General features: G+C 34.6%; 1 protein-coding gene across 2 annotated transcripts in view; it reads left to right on the top strand.

The window, feature by feature from the left end:
• Positions 1 to 22,791, top strand: part of LOC111157102 (centromere protein E) — a 76,690-nt gene that overhangs the window by 8,426 nt on the left and 45,473 nt on the right. The window contains exons 9-24 of one of the 2 annotated variants that reach the window (XM_022518348.1): positions 1,399 to 1,450; positions 3,661 to 3,748; positions 4,081 to 4,210; positions 5,287 to 5,406; positions 6,399 to 6,557; positions 9,473 to 9,617; positions 10,259 to 10,347; positions 11,002 to 11,169; positions 15,349 to 15,423; positions 15,644 to 15,763; positions 17,691 to 17,813; positions 17,897 to 18,062; positions 18,459 to 18,613; positions 20,347 to 20,661; positions 20,776 to 21,048; positions 21,204 to 21,362. In XM_022518348.1, the coding sequence (XP_022374056.1) occupies positions 1,399 to 1,450; positions 3,661 to 3,748; positions 4,081 to 4,210; positions 5,287 to 5,406; positions 6,399 to 6,557; positions 9,473 to 9,617; positions 10,259 to 10,347; positions 11,002 to 11,169; positions 15,349 to 15,423; positions 15,644 to 15,763; positions 17,691 to 17,813; positions 17,897 to 18,062; positions 18,459 to 18,613; positions 20,347 to 20,661; positions 20,776 to 21,048; positions 21,204 to 21,362 (2,337 nt within the window). The remainder of the gene's footprint in view (positions 1 to 1,398; positions 1,451 to 3,660; positions 3,749 to 4,080; positions 4,211 to 5,286; positions 5,407 to 6,398; positions 6,558 to 9,472; positions 9,618 to 10,258; positions 10,348 to 11,001; positions 11,170 to 15,348; positions 15,424 to 15,643; positions 15,764 to 17,690; positions 17,814 to 17,896; positions 18,063 to 18,458; positions 18,614 to 20,346; positions 20,662 to 20,775; positions 21,049 to 21,203; positions 21,363 to 22,791) is intronic. The other variant, XM_022518351.1, reaches the window with a different exon arrangement.

The following is a 22,791-nucleotide window of genomic DNA, read 5'->3' on the forward strand; positions in this document are numbered from 1 at the left end:
ATAAAGAAGATATCCCTCCACCACTTACGTCTCCATGACAACCTCCCTAGCCCAGGCCTCTCACTGAGATTCCTGCAGGAGCCTCCTCACTGGACTCCCTCCTTCCACTCTTGCCCCTCTCCAGTCCTCCACCCAGGGACAACAGGCAGTCCTTCAGAAAGTTAAATGAGGAGATGTCTGTCACTCTCATACTAAGCCCTTTCCTGTCATATTTAGAAAATCCAGAGTTCTTACTCTTCCTTACAGTACCCTCCACAGTCTGACCCCTACCTATTTCTCTTACCTTATATTGTCCCATCTCTCCTTCACCATGCTGCTCTTGTATTTTTTTGAATACACCCAACTCATTACTGCTTTATGACTGAGTGTACTAGCTATTCATTCTATCTAGAGTGTGTCTAGAGTATGTAGGGTCTTTGCTTGGCTGGCCCTCTCTTCTCTGTCATTCCAGTTCCTAGCTTAATGCGAGGCCTTCCCTAACGCCTGGTCCAAAAAACCTGCTCTGTACTTTCCTCTTCCCTCTTCCAGCACTCTTTTTAAATTATCTCTATTACATTTACCATGATGTGTTTTTTATCTGTCTTTTTCTCATTTCTCATGAATGTCCTCCTCTCCCCATCCTGCCTCATGTGGAATAAAAGTTCTGTGAGAACAGAGAACTTATTTGTCTGATTCATTACCATATCCCCACCACCTAACACATGACAAGCAGTCACTTTTTTGTCAATTATATTTGTGAAATGAAGAAGAGACCCATCTTTTAAAGATGCTGCAGTGTAGTCATAGACATAAATGACTAGCTCAGCACAGGAAGTACTAAAGATTAAGTTGTATCTTTAAAGACCACTGGGTACGCTGTTGAAAGAACAGCTCATTCAAGGTGTGAGAGAGGAAGGGTAAAGGTGGCAAAGTTTTACTAAGGAGGTAAAAATCAACTTTGGTCCTGAATAAAGAGTAGGGACAGAATAGAACATTAGAACTGAATAGACAAAGGGAATGGTGAAAGGTAGCTCTTGGAAGTATAGAAATACATGAGGCATTTAAGGCATAGCGAGTAGGTCAGCTAGAATTCTGAGCGAGTAATGGGTAGATTTAAGGCTGGAGCAACACAAGTGCCAGATTGTGAAGAATCATATTCACTGGTAAGGTTTTGAACTTTGTGTGTGAAATGGAGAACCTATTCTGAGAGCATTATGGAGGATATATCATAAAGAAGGAACAAGGTATACAGATGAATTTGACTCAGAAAGGGGAAAGCCTAATTAGCGCGATGAAAGACAAGCACCAAGGTGGGGTATGCAAATAGGCTGTATGTTAAAATTTGTTCTTCCAGTAGTTGGGTTTTTTTAGTTCAAGTTAGACTTAGTTCAAGTTATCTAACTTTCATCTATCTTACAGAATTTGGTTGACCTTGCAGGCAGTGAAAGAGCTGCTCAAACAGGCGCTGAAGGTAATGGAAACTCATAAATGTGTTGTTCTCAATGTCATCTTGTTCTTTTACAGAATAAAAAAAAAAATGCTACTTACACTTTAGAAACTAATAAATCTAGTAATTTTGTGATGAAAGTTTTTTGTTTTTTTTTTTTTTTAAAGATTTTATTTATTTATTTGACAGAGATCACAAGTAGGCAGAGAGGCAGGCAGAGAGAGAGGAAAGGAAGCAGGCTCCCTGCTGAGCAGTGAGCCCGATGCGGGACTCGATCCCGGGACCCTGGGATCATGACCTGAGCCGAAGGCAGCGGCTTAACCCACTGAGCCACCCAGGCGCCCCTGTGATGAAAGTTTTTAACATAAAAAGCAGCTTCTGGGGGCGCCTATGTGGCCCAGTCAGTTGGGTGTCCAACTTCAGATTTCAGTTTAGGTCGTGATCTCACGGTTGTGACATCAAGCCCTGTATTAGGCTCCCACTGGGCATGGAACCTGCTTGAGATTTTCTCTCTCCTTCCCCTTACCCCTATCATGTTCTCTCTCTCAAAAATTTCAAAAGAAAAAAAATTTTTCAAGTCCATTAAAAGGAGCTTCTGTATCTGGCAAATTATCTATTTTGGGCTTCTATAGCATCAGTTAAAAAACTAAAACCATGCAGTTGATAGGATTGCATAGCTGCAAAGCTTGTGAGAGTACCATGAAAACCATCTAGATTTTCATAATTAGTAAGGAAATTCAGAAAGGTGGTGGAGTACAAAGTTATTATATAGACATTAATAACTCATAATACAAACAACAAGTTGGAACATTTAGTGTACAAAAAGACTCCATCCATTTACAATAATGACTTAAGAGATCTAATACCTAAGTAGAAACTCAACAAAAATTACCCAAGACCAAAATAAAGAACACTTTAAAACAGACCTAAAGGACATAATCAAATACTTAGACAAATGGAAAAGCATACTTAGATGGGAAGTTTCATAATCATGAAGATGTCAAACCTTTCTATATCAATTTCCTACAGCCTGACACAGAGACTGCTCATCTGAGCATGGCCTACATCCACCAAACCAGTGGATCCTGCAACTAATTGGCCAAACTAATCTAATGGCCCTCTGTGAAGAAGAAATACATGCTCGTGTTTTAAGCTGGCATGTTACAGCAATGTAATAGCAGTAGCTGAATCATGCCCCTGTGAAATAGCTGGTGTCCAAAATATTTGTTGTAATACTTTCTGCATATGTGGTAGATTGAAATCCTGCATGTCCCTCAATAGGGTGCTGAGTGAATAAATTCTGATACATCCATTCAGTGGAATTTTACGCTATAAAAAAGAATGAAAAACACCAATGTTTACTGATAGGCTATATTGCCAAGCTAAAAAAAAATAAAGCATAATACAATTAGCCTATATAATGTGCTACTATTTGTATAAAAAGGAAAAGGAAGAAATAAATGTATGTGAACTTGTATTTGTAAAAATCTCTACAAGAGTAGACTAATAAAAATGGTTTCCTGGTAGGAGGATCGATCTGTTTGGATGGAGCATAGGAGTAGGAGAGAGCTTTTTCAGTGTCCTTTTGGATTTTTGGATATATGAGCCATGTGAGCATTAATTTAAAAATTAGAATTTTGTTGGTAGTGAGCTGATAGGAATTAATTTGATTAGTCTATAGTTGCCTATATTTGGAGGTTTGGAAAAAAAACAGATTTGAACTGAGGAGTTAGACAGGCTCTCTTAGGAAATGAACTTCTCTTCCCTCTAATTCTTTTTTTTTCTTAGCCATCTGTTTCTTTTTGCTCTTTCTCTCAGGTGATAACATTTCTAGTTTACTTAATAGGTTGGAGGAATAGGGAGAGAGCTCCTTTTACTAGAGGTATTAAAAGTGGGCTCAGGGCGCCTGGGTGGCTAAGTGGGTTAAGCCTCTGCCTGCGGCTTAGGTCATGATATCAGGGTCCTGGGATCGAGTCCCGCATCGGCCTCTCTGCTTGGCAGGGAGCCTATTTTCTCCTCTCTCTCTCTGCCTGCCTGTCTACCTATTTGTGATCTCTCTCTGTCAAATAAATAAATAAAATCTTTTAAAAGAAAAGTAGGCTCAGATCTAATCCAAAGCAGAGACTACAATCTGACCCTTTAATTTCTAATTTCTTTTATAACTTACTGATAAATAAGTTCATCATCTAATACAGAGGTTAACTTTAGATTTCATATTTGCCTAATAAATACAGGTGTGCGACTCAAGGAAGGCTGTAATATAAATAGAAGTTTATTTATTTTGGGACAAGTGATCAAGAAACTTAGTGATGGACAAGTTGGGTAAGTTTATTCCATTGTACATTTACCTATTGTGCTTAAGGTTGAAAATTATAGTACTTTAGTAACACTGAAATAATGTACTGATATCTTCCCTGTATTAAAAACCTTTTGTGATTCTGTGAGCATGGCTAGCTTCTTAGAAATAAGACTGTAACCTACTAAATTTACTTTTTATCTTAAATATAATTTAGTTAGTAGTTTTGATCTGCCTCGTGTAACCTATAAAGAATTAATTTTTAAACTATACCTAATTTAAGGTTCTGCATTAAAAACAATCACATTTGCTGTATAAAAATTTCTATTTTTTTTTCCCAAACCCCTTTCTCACTAAGTGGTTTCATAAATTATCGAGATAGTAAATTAACACGAATTCTCCAGAATTCCTTGGGAGGAAATGCAAAGACACGTATTATCTGCACAATTACTCCAGTGTCTTTTGATGAAACCCTTTCTACTCTACAGGTGAGTTTGATTTTTATTTCAATATGGGGGGAAATCATGTTTAAGCAGAAAAAATTATGCACTAAAATTAGGCATCTTTTTTTAATTACATAACATACCTGCTGCAATAAAATTGACATATTGCCTACTAAATACTATTCCTTTATTTTCCCAAATTTCAATCATTCATATCCCATCTCCATAATTTTTGCCACATCCAACACTTCTTTATAAAAAAAAACTCACTTTTTCTACTTATTACAGAAGGAAACTGTGTCAGTCCTATGAATGAAAAAGTAGTATCACTTTCAACAAATAGGTGAACCAAAAAACACGTGTGTGTGTGTGTGTGTGTGTGTGTGTGTGTGTGTGTGTATTTATAACAAAGTAATTCTTGAACTCCTGCTAGCTGGTTGTTGCTACTTTTGCTCTGAGCCTATGGCTTACATTTTCTGTTAAAAAAAGGGAGGGGGGATGAGAAGTGTCAATAGAACAGCTGTCTCAATCAAGGATTCAGTGTTATTTAGTGGTCACCTTCATGGACCCACTTACAGTTACTTCTGCTACTCACACACTAAGAAATATTATTCTAAATAGTTATCGAGCACTGCATCAAGGTAGTGTCAGAGAAGCAAAGATAGAAAGTATAGTCCCTGACTCACAATTTATAGCATCAAAATTTATAGTCTTAGAGGGAAGATGAGACCTGTCTTCCAATGTGATTGCCTTGGATTAATTAACTATTAATAAATAGACTAGAGTTCAGAGAAAGGAGAGATAATTTCAAGTGGAAGCAAAGCTTCAGGATAGAGGGGGCAGTTGTGCTGGACTTGAGGGGTGGCTGGGATTCCAGTAAGCCAGTGTTTGTAGGCTCTCTGTTGGCATGCATCCATCTTCAAGATATTTCCTTCACTCTTCTGAGGACTAGCAGCCAAGGTAAGTTACAAGAACATAGACTAATCTCCGTGTTCAAAAGTATTAAGCCACCAAGGAAGAGTATTGATCTTTCTTTATAAAACTTAATTATAAGAAACCTAAATATTATTAATTATGTTAATTTTTTATATTGAACACTTAATACTTGTATCTTTCCCCAGTTTGCCAGCACTGCCAAATATATGAAGAATACTCCTTATGTTAATGAGGTATCAAGTGATGAAGCTCTCCTGAAAAGATATAGAAAAGAAATAATGGATCTTAAGAAACAGTTAGAGGAGGTATGTATGAACCATGTATTTCAGTAAAGATCAGGGACAGATTGAGAACTAAGATCTGCCCGCATGCCCAGAGATTCTTAATTCATCAGTATCCGAGGTCTGTAACCTCAATTTAAAACATCTTTCAAGGACAGAGAAATCAACTCATAAAAATTTTGGTTTAATTTACTATAAACTGAAAACTTAGATTTCTTGAAATTATTTTAGATTTTGTTTTCATTTCCAAAGGGCAAAATTTGAGATTTTCAAATGAGCCAAGTAGAAACATTCTTTCTAAATTGTCACAAATACATAGGGAATTAGGTTAAAAAGAAAGACCATGTATAGTTACTTAAAACCTTATTTTTTGTATTTTCACAGTATCTTGAATTCTGACCTTAAGATAAAGTCTAATAAAGTAGCATAATCAGTTGTCATTGTAATTTGTTTGTTTTAACCATTGTGGTTTTATATTTCGTAAAAACCTTGTATTTTAGTTATCTTTTTTAAAATAAGTTAAAATTTTAAAAAAGTAAAATACAATCAGCTAAAATATCAAATGGAAGTCTTATGAAAACATCTGTTCTTTTGCCATAGGTATTTAAGTCTCTGCTTTTATGACTTTTCTGCCTATTATTTATATATTTATAGGCAGTTAGTAGAATGGCTTTAACAGCCTTGCTATAATCTTATATATAGTATCTAGAATACACAGGAAGAAATGTGTATTTTACTTTATTATAGGTTTGAGAAATTACTGATTATGGTAACTGCCATAGTAGTAGTATTTTGTAGGAAGGGTATATTTCATTTCAATAAAACCCGATGCAGGGCTCGATCTTACAACACTGAGATCATGACCTTAACTCAAATTAAGAGTCAGACACTTAACTGACTGAGCCACCCAAGAGCTCCCACATACAAATTTAATATTCTATTCTTTTAAGTTACTTTCAAGATTTTAAAATCTAGCTACATTTATTACTAACATAACTTAATATTACATTCTATAGGTTTCTTTAGAGACTCGGGCCCAGGCAATGGAAAAAGACCAGTTGGCCCAACTTCTAGAAGAAAAAGATTTGCTTCAAAAAGTACAGATTGAGAAAATTCAGAACTTAACACGGATGCTGGTAACCTCTTCTTCCCTCACATCACAACAGGAGTTAAAGGTAAAATTTAAAAGATGACAACTCAGACTTGTTATACAAACACTAGGATTGGTATTCCTGTATGTTTATTACATAGTTACACATTTCTTATCCTTTGATATAGTATATTCAGAAAACCCGGAACATTTTGTGTGTTAGCCTATTCATCAGCAAAACCTAAGAAGTTCATTAAATATACTGATCTCTGATCCCTTCTCTAGAGATCCTAATTCAAGAAATCTGAAATACTGACAAGGAATCTATGTAAATATGCTTCTTAAGAAATTCTAATGAAGTTGATCAGGTGATTAAGAACCATCCCTATCTAGGTTGAATAATATTTTCTATTTAAAGAAACAGAAATATTAATCTCAGGAAAATTGATCTAGAATATAGATCAATATAGTGATCACAATTCTGACTTCTAGTATATGTACTTTTTGTTTTTACTAGAGCTGGGGGTATTTTCAGTCCAGTAGGCATTTTTTGACTGATGGTATCATGATTTAAAGGATGGCCTCTGGAGCTTGACTGCCTGGATTTGTAACCTGGTGTTGTCAATTCCTAATTCTTTACCTTAGGCAATTTCTTAAATCCACTTTGCTACAGTTTCCTTATCTATGAGATAGCTTGATTCCCAACTCCTAGGATTGTTATGAGAATTAGGTGAAATAATACATAGAATGTGCTCAACACTACATTTTCCAAATCCTCAATAAATGAATGGTCTAAAGATAATTATTAATAGTATTAATAGACATTATATTCAAGTCACCATTCTAGGTATAAAGAAGACATTCCAAGAGCTATTTGTTGACTAAGTGATGAATAAGAAGCAGCCCAGTGGAACATACAGGGAAGAATATTTCAGGAAGAGATCCACATGTAAAAAAGCTTGGAGTCATAAAAACAATATAATGTATCCCTTAGACTTAAAATGTTTTGGTGGCAGGAGCATTTTTAAATCATAATGAAGGATTTGAACATTGCATTATGCTCAGGGCAAGGAAACGTCTTGTAGGTAACAGGATCACAGTTGTATTTCAGAAAGGTATGGCAGTTTACGTGCATCAGGTTGGTTGGGGCTCTACAAGAACTATGACTCTGGAGATGGAAAAAAATGGGTAAATTAGAGACCTATGTGGAAGGTAGACTCAACAGGACTTCGTGATTATTTACATGTGCGGGGCAGAGAGAGAGAGAACAGTATCCAGAATGATTTGCAAACATTGCTGGGTAGCTGGTAGCAGCAGTCATTGTTAAGGAACACCGAATGAAGAGCAGCGCATCTCTCGGGGTTTTGTTTGGGATATCTCCAGTTTAAGATTTCAGACAATGAAAGATGTGAGGTAGAGATATCAATTTGGATATTAGCTACTGCAGATCTAAGTCAAGTCATGGGAATGGATGGGCTTGTTCTGAGAGCATGTTAGGAGTGAAAAGAAGACCATACCCCAGAACAACTTTTAGATAAAGGTAGAAGAATCCCGAAGGGAGCCAGGATTCGCTCTAGAGTTAAGAAGGAAACAGGGTGAATTGTGGTCACTAAGGGAAGAGAATATTTCAGAGAGGTAGTGGTCAGCGGTGTCCCATTTTACTGAGACGTTAATTAAGATAAATATAGACAATTTTTTGGATTTGGAAACAAAAACTCATTTACAAAGCAATTTGAGTTATGTAGTAGGAGCGAAACCCACCTTACAGAGGGTTGAGATGACCCCAAGTGATGAGATCGTGAACACAGTAGAGGGGACTGATCTCAGAAAAAAAGGATCACTTATAGATCAGCTCACCTATAAAAAGGATGTAGTAATAGGATAGTTAGAAGGATCAAGTAAGAGGAGATAGTACTTATATTTCACAGAGGCTCAGGAGAAGAATGGTAGCTGTGCAATTAGGAAAAACACAAGCAAAGGAGGAGAAACCAGCAAAGCCAAATGAGTGGTGAGGAGTGGTGAGGACAGCTAGCTGGGTGGGATTAGCACCAGGAGACAGAGGTGTTCCTGAAAGGATGCGGAAGGAGTAGACAGATGATGAAGAAAGAGCACAAAAGAGAATCAAAAAGAAACTTGTAGCCAGAGAGAAGTAAGGAGTGAAGAGTTTGTTTTTTAAAAACCAAAAGCAGGGGCGCCTGGGTGGCTCAGTGGATTAAGTCTCTGCCTTCGGCTCAGGTCATGATCTCAGGGTCCTGGGATGGAGTATCAGGCTCTCTGCTCAGCGGGGAGCCTGCTTCCCCCTCTCTCTCTGCCTGCCTCTCTGCCTACTTGTGATCTCTCTCTCTCTGTCAAATAAATAAATAAAATCTTTAAAAAACAACAACAGCAACAACAAAAGCAAACCAACTAGAGCATTCATTCATCAGGCTGTTAGGAGGGAGTTGGTGAGGATAACAGATGAATAGATAACCCAGGGAGCAAGGTCCCCAGGGAGAAAGAACAATGAGGTTAGGAGCACTGAAGGAGGTATTAGTTTTACTTAATTGGAAGAGAACTGGCATTGTGAAGGCTGTGTGGAGATTGACTCACTTAAGAAAGTTCGAGTAGACTGTCTGTCCCTTCCCAGTTAGAGCTGGCCTCCCCAAAGTGCTTTTGGTAGCTATGGTGTGGTGGCAGCAGCTTCCCTGCTAGAGAACACTGGATTACTTGGAAAGTTGTAAGCCTATTCCTTTCCATTAAGTCCCAGAAAAGTTTGTAGGGAAACTTTCAAATAAAACATGAATTTTAAATAATAGTTTCATCAAATATTTTATGGGGTTAAAAACTGATTTTAAAGTTTGTTTTCTTAGGACATCCTTAGACTGGTATGTTATTAAAGTAGGCTTAAAAAGAATTCTACCAAGTCCATGGTTTCCAAAAAATGTAAACTAATTCCCTCATTTCATGATATTTGAGCCCAGATCTGTGTGAGGTAATTTTGATTTTTTTTTTCCTCTTTAGGCTAAAAGAAAACGAAGAGTCACTTGGTGCCTTGGTAAAATTAACAAAATGAAAGACTCAAATTATATAAATGAATTTAATATGTCAACAAATGTAACAAAAACACGTAAGGCTGCTGTAAACGTAGTGGGGGAAATTGATGAATGTGAGTGCTTTTTCAGCTGTTTTTAATTACAAAAGCATCCCTTTAAAGAACTACATTATTTATAACTCAGTTAATGTGATAAACACATTTAATAAATGTATGCATTTTAGATGCAATCACAATGGAGGTAATGATAAATAATAGTGATTTCAAGAAAGTGAACATTCTATATTATTTTCACACTCTTAATAATGATACACTTTAGTTGAAACGTGAGACATTTTGTTGCTGGTTCTAATCATTATCCAATTAAATTAGTATCCATATAACATCTGCCTTAAACTTTGTTTAATCTTGAAAGGGTAGCATTTCACAGGTGTGTTTCAAAATAATGTCTCCAACATCAGCAGTATTTTTAAAGGGCATTTTAAAATCTATTTATAAGGATCAAATCTCAGAGTTAGTATTTGTCCCTGTTACCTATATTTTATCAAGGATCGAATATTTTATTACTAATTCTAACCAGGGATCTTAGTTCATATAATAATATAAATGATCATATATGTTAATGTATTCTTGGCATTCATATTGTGAGCACATTAGCTAATTGGAGCTTAGTATTACCCCTGATCAGATTTTTTTTTTTAGTCTTTGACTTTTAAGAATCTTTATGGATAAATTTCTTTTTCTCCTAATTCTAGCTTTCTGCTCAGAGTCTGATATTTTCAGTAATACTTTTGATACATTAAATGAGACAGAGTGGAATCCAGCAACAAAGCTACTAAGTCAGGTAACTTAAATGTATTTTATAAAACATTATCCTCTTACTCTTTAAAATTCACTTTTTGTTGATGTTTACATTGTTGTAGCACCACATTGCTAGCTCTGACTTAATTTCAGTAACAGTTTTGGTTCTAATTACTCGTTACACTCCTAGTTGATAACTGGCATGTAGAGGAAACTAAAAATTTTGTAATGCAGGTGTATGGTAATAAGTACACCTTTGCATCTAGTTCTTTCCCAGCAGATCTTGGTATCTATGATTTTTTTTTAGTTTCTCTTTTTCTTTAGACAATCCCCTAAGGGTTTTATAAAGTGTCAAAATTCTCAGGTATACAGTAGAATGACACAGCAGGGAGGGGGTAATATTGCCAAATCATACTGAGAAATAAAAGTGGTTTCATCAAAATTTTAGGGAATACTACAGTGAATACTTCAGTAGGTATATAGAGTCCATATTGACTTTCTAGACTACTAATGTCCAAAGAAGTACAGTATAGTTTTATAAATGTATTTGTTAAGAAAATTTCATTTTAGTTTTAGAATAAAATTGCAGTGATTCTTGGGAATTATTATTATCATTACTTAACCATTGTATTAGTTAAAATTAGGTCTTATGGTTAAAGTTAGGTGTTATAACTAAATCTGGTTTTGGTTACAACAGGAAAACTTAGAAAGTGAGCTAAATTCACTTCGTGCCAACTATGATAATCTGGTATTGGACTATGAACAACTAAGACGAGAAAATGAAGAAATGGAATTGAAATTAAAAGAAAAGAATGATTTGGATGAATTTGAGGCCCTTGAAAGAAAAACAGAGAAAGATCAGGAGGTAAGAGATATGGAAACATGAAACTAAAACAACACTTTTAAAAGAAGCATCATTCTCTTAAAGATACTTATTTCTATGCATGATGTATGGAAAATCCAACCATTTTCTATGTGTACACACAATATAGAGAATTTAAGAAGTAATTCATTTATATTATTTTTAAAATATTTAAATCATTTGTTTCACATATGAATTATTTTGCTCAAACGTTAATGTGTTGAGCACACCAGAAATACTGTCTAGAATATAACCATTTCCTGCTGAGACCAATATGAATTTTACTATCTGGCTGAATGTTTTACGCATGGATACTCTGTGTTAATGGATTTCATTTTCTTTAAAAGTATATTCCCGGGGCGCCTGGGTGGCTCAGTGGGTTAAAGCCTCTGCCTTCGGCTCGGGTCATGATCTCAGGGTCCTGGGATCAAGCCCCGAGTTGGGCTCTCTGCTCAGCGGGGAGCCTGCTTCCTCCTCTCTGCCTGCCTCTCTGCCTACTTGTGATCTCTGTCTGTCAAATAAATAAATAAAATCTTAAAAAAAAAATATTTAAAAAAAAGTATATTCCCAAATATTTAGAACATTATTAGAATAGCTGGTAAAGCTGATTTTGATCATGTCTTTTTCCATATCAGAGAGTTATGAAAATTAGTGTAACTAATACTAAATACTAGTAATGAAATTTTTAGAAATGAAACAGATCACTTAAATTTTCTAAATATATAATATTAAGCTACATGTTAAGAGAACCTAATCCAGAAACACTCAGACTTCAGACACTTAGAAATTGCCCGAGAAATTCAAGAGATTTCTTAAGAGCAGACTGTCCTTAACCTAAAGGTCACAGACATTATAAAATTACTCTGCAGAATTTTTAAATGCTTATTCATTACTCTGGAACAAGAATCTATAGCCATTATCAGATGATGAAGCAATCTTTGACTCCCCCTACCCCTCAAAATAAGAGCCAGTGTTCTGGTGTAGTTAAAATATGAGTTAATTTGCAGCTACTTCTGAGATTTCTGTGAGGATAGCCCAAAGGGCCACAATGTTTTTACCTCAGTATTGTTTCATTTCTTACCCTCTTTTTTTTTTTTTTTAAATAAGGAAAAAAGAAGTCAGTGCCAAAAGTATTATTTCCATTCTACCTACAAATTAAAGTTAATCCTGGGAGGCCTGGGTGGCCTCTGCCTTCGGCTTAGGTCATGATCCCAGAGTCCTGGGATCGAGTCCCACATCAGGCTCCTTGCTCAGCAGGGAGCCTGCTTCTCACTCTGCCTGTTCTGCCTGCAGCTCTCTGTGCTCCTGCTCTCTCTCTCTCTCTCTCTCTCTGACAAATAAATAAATAAATAATCTTTTAAAAAAAATAAAATAAAGTTAATCCTGCATTTCATGAGTATGTATCCTAAGATGCAAAGTCTATATGTTCTCCACAGAGTTTCATTTAATTTGTTTTAAAATTTGCATGTTAACAAAATACAAAATGTTGTATATTGACCTGTAGACTTCAGTCAATAAAAATGGAGTTTTTCAAGAAAGAGGGTGGTCTAGTGTCATGGTTAAGAGCATGGTCTCTGGAGCCAAACTTGCTTCTGAATAGGATACAACGCCTTGAGCGAGTCCCAGAATCTCTCAGGACTTACTTCCTTTTTCTCTCCACCCTGGAGGTTGAACCAGGTGCTTACCAAGGCCCTTTCTAACTCCAAATTTCATCTAATTGTATCTTACTTATTATAAATAATAGGTCATAAAATTAACTTTGGGCATAAGTATAGCAATAATTTCTCTAAGTTTTTTACATGATTTATATGTCAATTAATAATAAAACTGAAGCTCATAGAGTATATGACTTGACTCACATCCTGATTTTTTTTTCCTTTTATCCACAGTCAAGGGGGAAAATAATCCTATTCTTTTCATCTTCACTTGGACACAACTAAAATTCTAGGTTCTATATGGTAACCTAAAATATTAAGTAATATAAACTTACTCTTTTGAAAGGTAGTTCTATTCTATTTTAAACTAAAAATACAAGTCTGTGTATGCAGTAAAATATGTTCCCAAACCTCCATTTTGGGGAAAAGCTTAGCCAAAAGAAGTAAAAAATCAAATTATGGCCTTGGGACATGTGGTCATTGCCCTGGTTTGCCCTAATGGTCTTATAAATCACCAGAGCCCTATTTCATTTTCAAATGGGCATATAGGAATACAGTATGTTTAAATAATAATTTTTACAAGGAGGGGTAAACAAAGTCAAGTATTATCAAACTCAGGGAACAAAGGAAATTCCAACCCTCTACCTGATTTAACTTGCTTAATTTTAGAATTTTAACAACTTGGAGGTTTTTGTCTTGAGGTATTAAATATTTTTTTTAATCTGCTGAACATTACAGTTGAAATCTGTAATTTTTTTTATATAGCCACCAACTAACTTTTAATCATATCATATATTTTCTCTTTATGCTTAGCATCCTAAATAATACCTCATTCAGAAGTTGTTGTCCAGGCTTTACAAAAGTTCATCTTTAGATTTAGATTAATGAGAACTAGTACTTAAAGTGCTATTTTAAATGAGAAGTGAGATAAGTTTTCTTTCTAGATGTTTATTTTCTAAAATAAAAGAGTAATTTTGTAGTTCTTCCTTATTGGTAAATGTGATTTTGTTGCACAGAATTTAGAAACAAGAAAAAAAAGATAAAAGATGGAGTTATTTTAAATTATAGCCAACACAAATGTCTAAAATTTTGCGGAACAGTTGATAGCCACTAACCACATGTGACGATTGAGTACTTGAAGTGTGGCCGGTCTGAACTGACTTAAAAATATGAAAAAAAGAGAATGTAAACTATTTAGTTTTTTATATTGATTACATGAATAAGTGGTAATATTTTGGATATATTAGGTTCAAATATATTTTTAAATTAGTTCTATTTTTTTTAATGCAGCCAGTAGGAAATTTTCAATGACTCACATAATATTTCTGGATGATGCTGACCTACAATGGGAATGTTAACACTATTCTGAATCTAAAACTAGTTAGAACTGAATTAAGCATTCAGAAAATATTACTTTAAAAAGATGCTACTTTCATAAATCCCTTACATTCTACAAGAATTTGCCTTTACTTTTTTCTTCTTTTTTAATCGTATTTTATTTAAATTCAGTTAATTAGCATGTAGTATATCATTAGTTTCAGAGGTAGAGTTCAGTGATTCATCAGTTGCATGTAACACCCAGTGCTCATTACATCATGTACCCTCCTTAATGCCCATCATTCTGTCACCCCCATCCCCCACCCACCTTGCCTTTACTTTTTCAGGACTCATCGAATTATGAAGATTTCATAATTCTAAGAGAAAGTATGTTTATCTATGATAAGTTGTCATTTATGTGTTCTGACACAAAAATATGTAGTATTCAAATATTTAATGCTCCAGATATTTGATGGAAAGGAAACTTTAATAGAAATATATGTATCTTTAGGTATTCTTTATACTTTTAGACAGCTGAAAAATATAAAGCAATAACATCATCTTTCCAATATTTTCTGTGGAATGAACCAACAAGGTAATAACTGATAATCTTATACATATCTCTGTGCTTTAGTGAACAGTGATATTATTTTAAAAGCACCACATGAAACTACCCTAATCCAGACCTAAATTTTAAAACATAAATCCTTAAAAAGTATGCCAGTATAAAGCTAAATGGCTAATTTGTGGGAAGAAAACAAAAAAATCTTGTAGAATAAATACATTTCTGCACTTAACTTCCCCAAAACAAAAATTTATTAAGAGTTTTAAAGTTTGATTACCAGTATATCTCCTCCAAGGGATGCATACTAATTTGCTTTTGACATTTTTATAGCATTATTAACAGACAGCATAACTGTTACTTGGGTCATGCTGAGGTTTTTTTCTTGTTTGCTTGTTTTACAAGGTTTGGAGATATTTTTGTTTGACTTACTGGGTTTCTGTATGTTTTGTATCTTCAAATAATGAGGCGCTCTGTAACAGTAGCTTGAACAATTGATCTCTCAATCCCTTCTTACTGTTTTGGTGATTCTGAAGCAGTGAATAAATGCTATCTTTTGGGGGGAGTTTCTTTTTTTCTTCTTTTTTTTTTTTTTTTTGCTTTATTAACTATTGGTTTGCTCTGTTGCCTGTTCACATGCTCTTACAGATGCAACTAATTCATGAAATTTCCAACTTAAAGAATTTAGTTAAGCATGCAGAAGTGTATAATCAAGATCTTGAGGTGAGCATTTATGTTGGTATTTCTATTATAAAGAACTAGAACTATAAAATGTACATCATACATAATTATTTCAGAAAATAAAAGGAACATCTTGTTTTTTAAATATCAACTTTTTAAATTTTACTAACAGTTTAAACTATTAAACATAAGTTCTTTTTAATCTCCTAAAATTTAAATCCAATAAAATATGTTTCACTTTATTTTTGTTTCACACTTATAGAATGAACTAAGCTCAAAAGTAGAGCTGCTTAGAGAAAAGGAAGACCAGATTAAGAAGCTACAGAAATACATAGACTCTCAGAAGTCAGAAGATATGAAAATGGACTTGTCATACTCATCGGTAAGAATTAGGTTTATTTTGTTGTTTAATCATGTAGGCACTTGTAGTACACCATCATCATTGTTATAGCAAATGCTTGTATTGAACTTACTGTGTGCCAGATGTTGTAATTTTTTTACATATAGTATTTTATTTAATCTTGTCAATGACTCTATGAAAGAGGGACTGTTAGTATCATTGCTGTTTTATGGGTAAAGAATCATTCGTACAGAGTTAAGGATATCATTCTTTGAATATTAGTAAGTCGAGGATGAGTTTCCATTAAAAATCAGTAACTCAGGGGCACCTGAGTGGCTCAGTGGGTTGAAGCCTCTGCCTTCAGCTCGGGTCATGATCCCAGGGTCCTGGGATCGAGCCCCACATCGGGCTCTCTGCTTAGTGGGGATCCTGCTTCCCTCTCTCTCTCTGCCTGCCTCTCTGCCTACTTGTGATTTCTGTCTGTCAAATAAATAAACAAAATCTTTAAAAAAAAAAAAAAGTAATTCAAAATTTTTTATTTTTTTAATTGTTTTATATAAATGCGTGCAGAAGTATGTAGTCAGTATATTCAGGTGAACACTTGTATTGGTATTGATAATTAACTAGACCTGTACATATGGCATGTAACTGAGCATGATTTTATAAATTTTATTAATATTAATGCGTTCTTATAATTTAAATAACTATTTTAACAGTTTGGTATTTTTCAGAAACTGTAGTTCTAGATGATTTTAGTTGGTATAAGATACGTCATTGGGGCGCCTGGGTGGCTCAGTTGGTTAAATGACTGCCTTCAGGCTCAGGTCATAATCCCAGGGTCCTGAAATCAAGCCCCCAAATTAGGCTCCCTGCCTCTGCTGCTTTCCTGCTCTCTCTCTGTCAAATAAAATAAAATCTTTAAAAAAAAAAGATTTGGCATTAAGGGTCTCCTGGGTGGCTCAGTAGGTTAAGGGTCTGCCTTCCGCTCAGGTCATGATCCCGGAGTCCCAGAATCAAGCCACATCAGGCTCAGTGGGGAGTCTGCTTCTCCCTCTGCCCTTCACCCCACAGGTATGCTCCTTCTCTCAAATAAACAAATAAAATCTTTAAAAAAAAAAAAAATAATGGCATTAAATAACATTTAATCTCATGGCAAAATTGTTCATTTTTGCTACGTGCTTTCTATTCTATTTGCTTTGATATTCCTGATTACTTCAAGAAAGTATCAGTTTGATCCTAGTTTTTAACACTCTTTTTAAGAAGGCAACAGTTTCTAGCTGAAATTTTGGTTTCTGTCATTCTTTGGTTTCCATTTGAGTTTTTCTGGAGTACTTTTTATTACCTTCTATTAGGACTCTTCGGTTACCTGTTATCAATGACAAACGATCCTTTGTAAAAGTAATCTTACTGTTTTAAGGCACTGGGAAGATAGGCACTTTCCTATCATCCTGGAGTGTCTGTTGATAGAGTGGCAAGCAGAATTGCCCACTTTTTAAAAGTTGTTATTTCTTTCTCTTTATTCATCCAGTTTATTCATTCATTCATTTGTGCATTAATATTCTGCCAAGGATATATGTGGTTGAATTTATGTAAGCTAATTTTCAATTTGTGATTTCATATCCTTAATCTTAACTATGAACTACTCACCTGCCATGTTGTAGAATGACTTAAAACTACACAAGAAATTTTAACAAGCTAGCTGAACAACAATTGTGTTAACCTTTTTTAAACAATAAGTTTTCTCAGTCTACATAATGCCTCTATAACTTGGAAAAGCATAGTCAGAGTTTTTTAAATATTTTTATTATGGAAAATATTATTTCAGCTTTCATAAATAATGAACTTGATAATTAGCATATTTTCACCATTCTTTATTTATTCAGAATAACATCTATGTACATGTTCTCTAAAATCTTTTCCAACTCTCACTAAGTTAGATTTCGCTAAATTCTTTTTGTCGTGTATATAGGAAATCACTGAAGACCTAAGACAAATGAAACAGACTCTGCTTGATGCTGAAACTGTAGCCCTTGATGCCAAGAAAGAGTCAGCCTTTCTTAGAAGTGAAAATCTGGAGCTGAAAGAGAAAATGGTAATTGTTTCCTGTAATATTTATAATAAAACAGTTGTCACAACCAGTACATTTCTGTGAATTTGCAGTGTTTCTCCTAACAGAAAGAACTTACAAGTACATACAAGCAAATGGAAAATGATATTCAGTTATGCCAAAGTCAACTGGAAGCAAAAAAGAAAATGCAAGTTGATCTGGAGAAAGAACTACAATCATCTTTTAATGAAATAACAAAACTCACCTCCCTTGTAGATGGCAAAGTTCCAAAAGGTATTTCATAATTTCAGACTTAATTCTTTGCAGATCTGACTTTGTCTAGAAACCTACCTGAAGGATTTTGTGACTACATTCCAATGATTAGAAATTTTTTATTCTCTTATCTAATTGTTTTAATAGCCTAATAATGAGTTTCAGTATTATTTGAGATCAGTATTTATAACTGCTTCCCTGAAATTCTGATTCATAAGGGTTTAGGAATTATTTTTCAAATAAATTAGACCTGATTTTCAAAAAGTGGTTGAAGAACTATTAACTGTTCACCTGTTAACCAACATTGCCTCTTTCTTTCATAAATTTTATACAGTCTGATTAAATAATCTAACTTTGCATGTAATTTAGATTGTCCCAATAACTGCAGGCTGTTATAATTTACCCAAAATGTCCTAGATTTGCTCTGTAATTTGGAACTGGAAAGAAAGATTACTGACCTCCAGAAAGAACTGAATAAAGAAGTTGAAGAAAATGAAGCTTTGCATAAGGAAGTTAATTTGCTCTCAGCATTGAAATCTTTACCCTCAGAAGTAGAAATGCTGAGGAAAGAGGTAAACACATTTTTAAGCAAATAACTCTTCTTTTGAAATAAAAACCTTTGTAATAGCACTTTAAATATTTTGCTGTAGTATATCTTAAAATAGCAGTCAAGAGACTATAAAGATTTGACTCAACTTGTTAGGAATAGAAATGAATGTAGTTCCTCCTCAAATTTCCTTATATTATTAGAAAGCACATTTTCAAAGCCTATTTAACAGTATGCTTAGTGACCTGATCAACGTAACAACCATTTCTACAGTCCTCAAATGTTTCACTTAAATAGAATTCTAGGCGGACCTGGGTGGCTCAGTTGGTTGAGCATGTGACTCTTGATTTCAGCTCAGGTTGTGATCTCGGGGTCGTGGGATCCAGCCCCACAGTAGCAGTCTTCTTATCCCTCTCCCTGTGCTCCCCCACTATGTCACTCACTGTCTGAAATAAATTAAAAAAAAAAAAATTTTTTTTTTAAGCAAGGTTTTATGGGGGCATCTAGCTGCTCAGTTAGTAGAGAGTATGAACTCTTGATCTCAGGGTTGTAAGTTCAAGCCCCACATTGGGTGGAGAGATGATTTAAAAATAAAATCTTTGAACAGAATTCTATGGTCCATACTTTTTTTCATCTTTTTTTTTGGTACTAATTCTGTCACTATGTTGAATAAAAAAGAGCAATGAGATATAAAGGAGGGAATTGATAAAGTTTAGGGGTAAATCTTGCAGTGTAAATCTTGCAGGCTAGTGAACAGTCCTGTAAACCATCTGCCAAGCTTTCTTTTCTCTTTACCTTTCTAAAAGAAATAAAACTGACAAGTGGTTGAAGACCAAATGGCAGATATCATGCTAAAGAACTCTAGGAACATTAATTAGTCATTCTAAAAACTCTTTAAAGTAGGTGCTGTTTTTTAGCTCAGCAAGTAGTTATGAAGCCAATAGTTGAGCCAAACAGAAGTGTCTCCTATCCTGAGTCCATGATTGAAACAACCCTGCTCTGTTACCCCTGTCCTTAGTCTCTGCTTTAAGTTTGCTTCTCTTCTTCCCACCAATTCTACTTTACCATTAACAATGATTGTACTGTTCATAAGCTGGATATGGTTTATTTAAATAATAATTCAAATAAACCTTAATTATTTAAATCATTCAGGGATTACATTTTTAGAAATTGGAGCTGCATTCAAAGGCTTTAAAAAAAATTTTCAAATTCTAAGAAAAAAAACAAAAAATGATACACCAAGAAGTTAGAAAATACTTTAGAATGATAGATAAGGAAATAAAGGCACATCCTGAAATAATGTTTTTCTACTGAGTATCCTTCTCCATGTAATCCTTACTAGAACCCAAAGAGATTAGAAAACAAAACTGAAGGTAAAGTCAAAGAGGATAATATACAGGGATGGTAACAATAAAAATGTTGCCTTTAGGGGCACCTGACTGGCTCAGTGGGTTAAGCCGCTGCCTTCGGCTCAGGTCATTATCTCAGGGTCCTGGGATCGAGCCCCATGTCGGGCTCTCTGCTCAGCAGGGAGCCTGCTTCCCCCTCTCTCTCTACCTGCTTGTCTGCCTACTTGTGATCTCTGTCAAATAAATAAAATCTTAAAAAAAAAAAAAATGTTGCCTTTACTTAGTAAAATCTTTGCTTAATTTCAATGTCTTCCCCTCCCCCAACCCCAAGGAAACTTTTTTTCCCCTGAAAGCTGCTTCAGTAGATCCTACAATGCTAACATAGCTAAATTTTACTTCTTTTCCATAGATGCATGATAAATCTGAAGAACTTTGTATAATGACATCAGAAAGAGACAAATTGTTTTCTGAAGTAGTTCAAAAGGAAAGTAGAATTCAAGACTTACTTGAAGAAATTGGGAAAACTAAAAATGACCTAGCAACTACCCGGTTGAATTATGAAAGCACTGATCAAGAATTCCAAGATTTTAAAAATCATCATATTGAATTTGAGCAAAAGTATAAGATGGTCCTTGATGAGAATGCAAGAATGAATCAGGAAATAGGAAATCTCTCCAAACAAGCTCAAAAACTTGGTTTAAGTTTGGATGCTTTGAACACAGAGGTTGGTACAAGACATCCTAGGGAAGCAGTCTTTAGCCTTCTGAGATTTGGCTTCCATATATATACACCACAGAATGCTCTGCTTTTCACATTTACTTTTTTTTTTATTTTAAAGCTTCCTCCCAAATCTGAAGAACTTCAGCCGAAAACAACTGAGAGTCAAAAAAGTTCAAATGAAGTGGAAGAGCTGAAGGAACAATTAGAAAATAGAGATTTGAGGCTGCAAACTATGGAAAAGGAAAAAACAATGATCGCTGAGCAACTTCAACAAACTTTAGCAGAAGTAAGAACCTTAACCCAAGAAAAGGAGGACCTAAAACAACTCCAGGAGAGCCTGAACATTGAGAGGGACCAACTCAAAAGTGACATTCAGGATACTGTAAACATGGTAAGGCTTTGACTGAGTAAACTCTGAAAACTCAGAGCCTCTTTACAAACAGTACCAGAGCCATCACTCATGATTAATGATCAAGTAGTCACTATACAATTACTTCCACTATTTCACATTATTCTAATGGAAATTGTTTTATTTCTCTGACAAAGAATATAGATACCCAAGAACAATTAAGAAATGCTCTTGAGTCTTTGAAACAACACCAAGAAACAATTAACATGCTAAAAATGAAAATTTCTGAAGAAACTTCCAGGAGTTTGCATATAGAGGAGAACCTAGGAGAAACTAAGGATGAATTCCAGGAAAAGGTAAATGGTGTTTCCATTCAAAGTTTTATATATGTGTAGATGAGCTTTCTCTTCTACCTCAAACACTTAAGTACATGCTGATAATTGCAATCTTGTTTATTATTCATAATGCTATTAACTAACAATACTTTATAAGCTGTAACCCTAATGTCTTTAAGATAATTTCAGATATAATTGCTTAAAATCAATTTGAAAAAAAAGGCAAAAATTAATTCAAACTTTGAGCTGATATTTTCTGAGGCCTGACATATTTTAAATGTCTTTAAAAACCCCTCTGAATTCTAAGAATATAAGAGAGATTATTAATTATTAACCATGTCTAAAATATTTGTTTTATGTCAGATTTTACATATTAAACTTGCTTAGAGATCCCTATAAAATCAATGTGTATATTTTATTTATGCCTGTTTTCTAGGGTTTATGCCATAATTTTACTATCAGGTTTTTAAATCTCACTTTAATTTATTCTAAGTAGTATGGTTTATTTTGTTCTGAGATCTTAGGAGAATAAGGTCTTAGCTGGTTATTTAATTATGTACAAGAAAGGCTACGAGAGGCTAGTGATTTTTTTTTTTTTTTTTTTTAAGATATGTGTTAGTCCAATAGGGCAGCCATCACAAAATATCACAGACTGCTGACTAAAACAACAGAAATTTACTTTCTCCTGGTTGTGGAGGCTAGAAGTCCAAGATTAAGGTGCTAGAAAATTGAGTTTCCGTTAAGTCTTCTCTTCACTGCATACAGATAGCACTTTCCTTCTGTGTTCTCACAGAACCTTTCTCCTATGCTCAAGTTGAGAAGGATCACTGGTGTTTCTTCCTCTACTTAAAAGGACACCAGTCCCGGGGTGCCTGGGTGCCTCAGTCAGTTGGGCGACTGATTCTTGATTTCAGGTCAGGTCTTGATCTCAGTGTTGTGAATTTGAGCCCCATGTCTGGCTCTGCACTGGGCATGGAGCTGAATGAATGAATGAATGGATACCAATCCTATGGTATTAGGGCTCCAGTTTTATGACCCCATTTAATTACCTTAATTACCCACCTTAAAGGATTTCTCTTCACATATAGTCACATAGGGTTTAGGACTTCAGCATTAATATTGGGAGGACAAAATTCAGTCTGTAACAGATAATTGCCTATAATTTCATCCAATGGATTCGTTTACTATATACATTTCTGTTTTTCAAAAATGCCTTTGATATATATTATCAACAAGATATTTTATACTGTCTTTCAATTTTATGCACTTAATGCTATTTAATCCAAAATATTTGCTACTAGGAATTTAAAACATCCATCAGTGGGAGACTGGTGAAATAATCTTTCATACATCCATAGCTTGGAATTGCATATGTATCTATAATATGTATCTATGTATATAGATAATGCAACTGGGTTTATACAGTCATAAAATTTTTTAAAACTGCGTA

This window comes from Enhydra lutris, unplaced genomic scaffold, assembly GCF_002288905.1.
Source record: "Enhydra lutris kenyoni isolate GAN:26980312 unplaced genomic scaffold, ASM228890v2 scaffoldscaffold3, whole genome shotgun sequence".
NCBI lineage: Eukaryota > Metazoa > Chordata > Mammalia > Carnivora > Mustelidae > Enhydra > Enhydra lutris.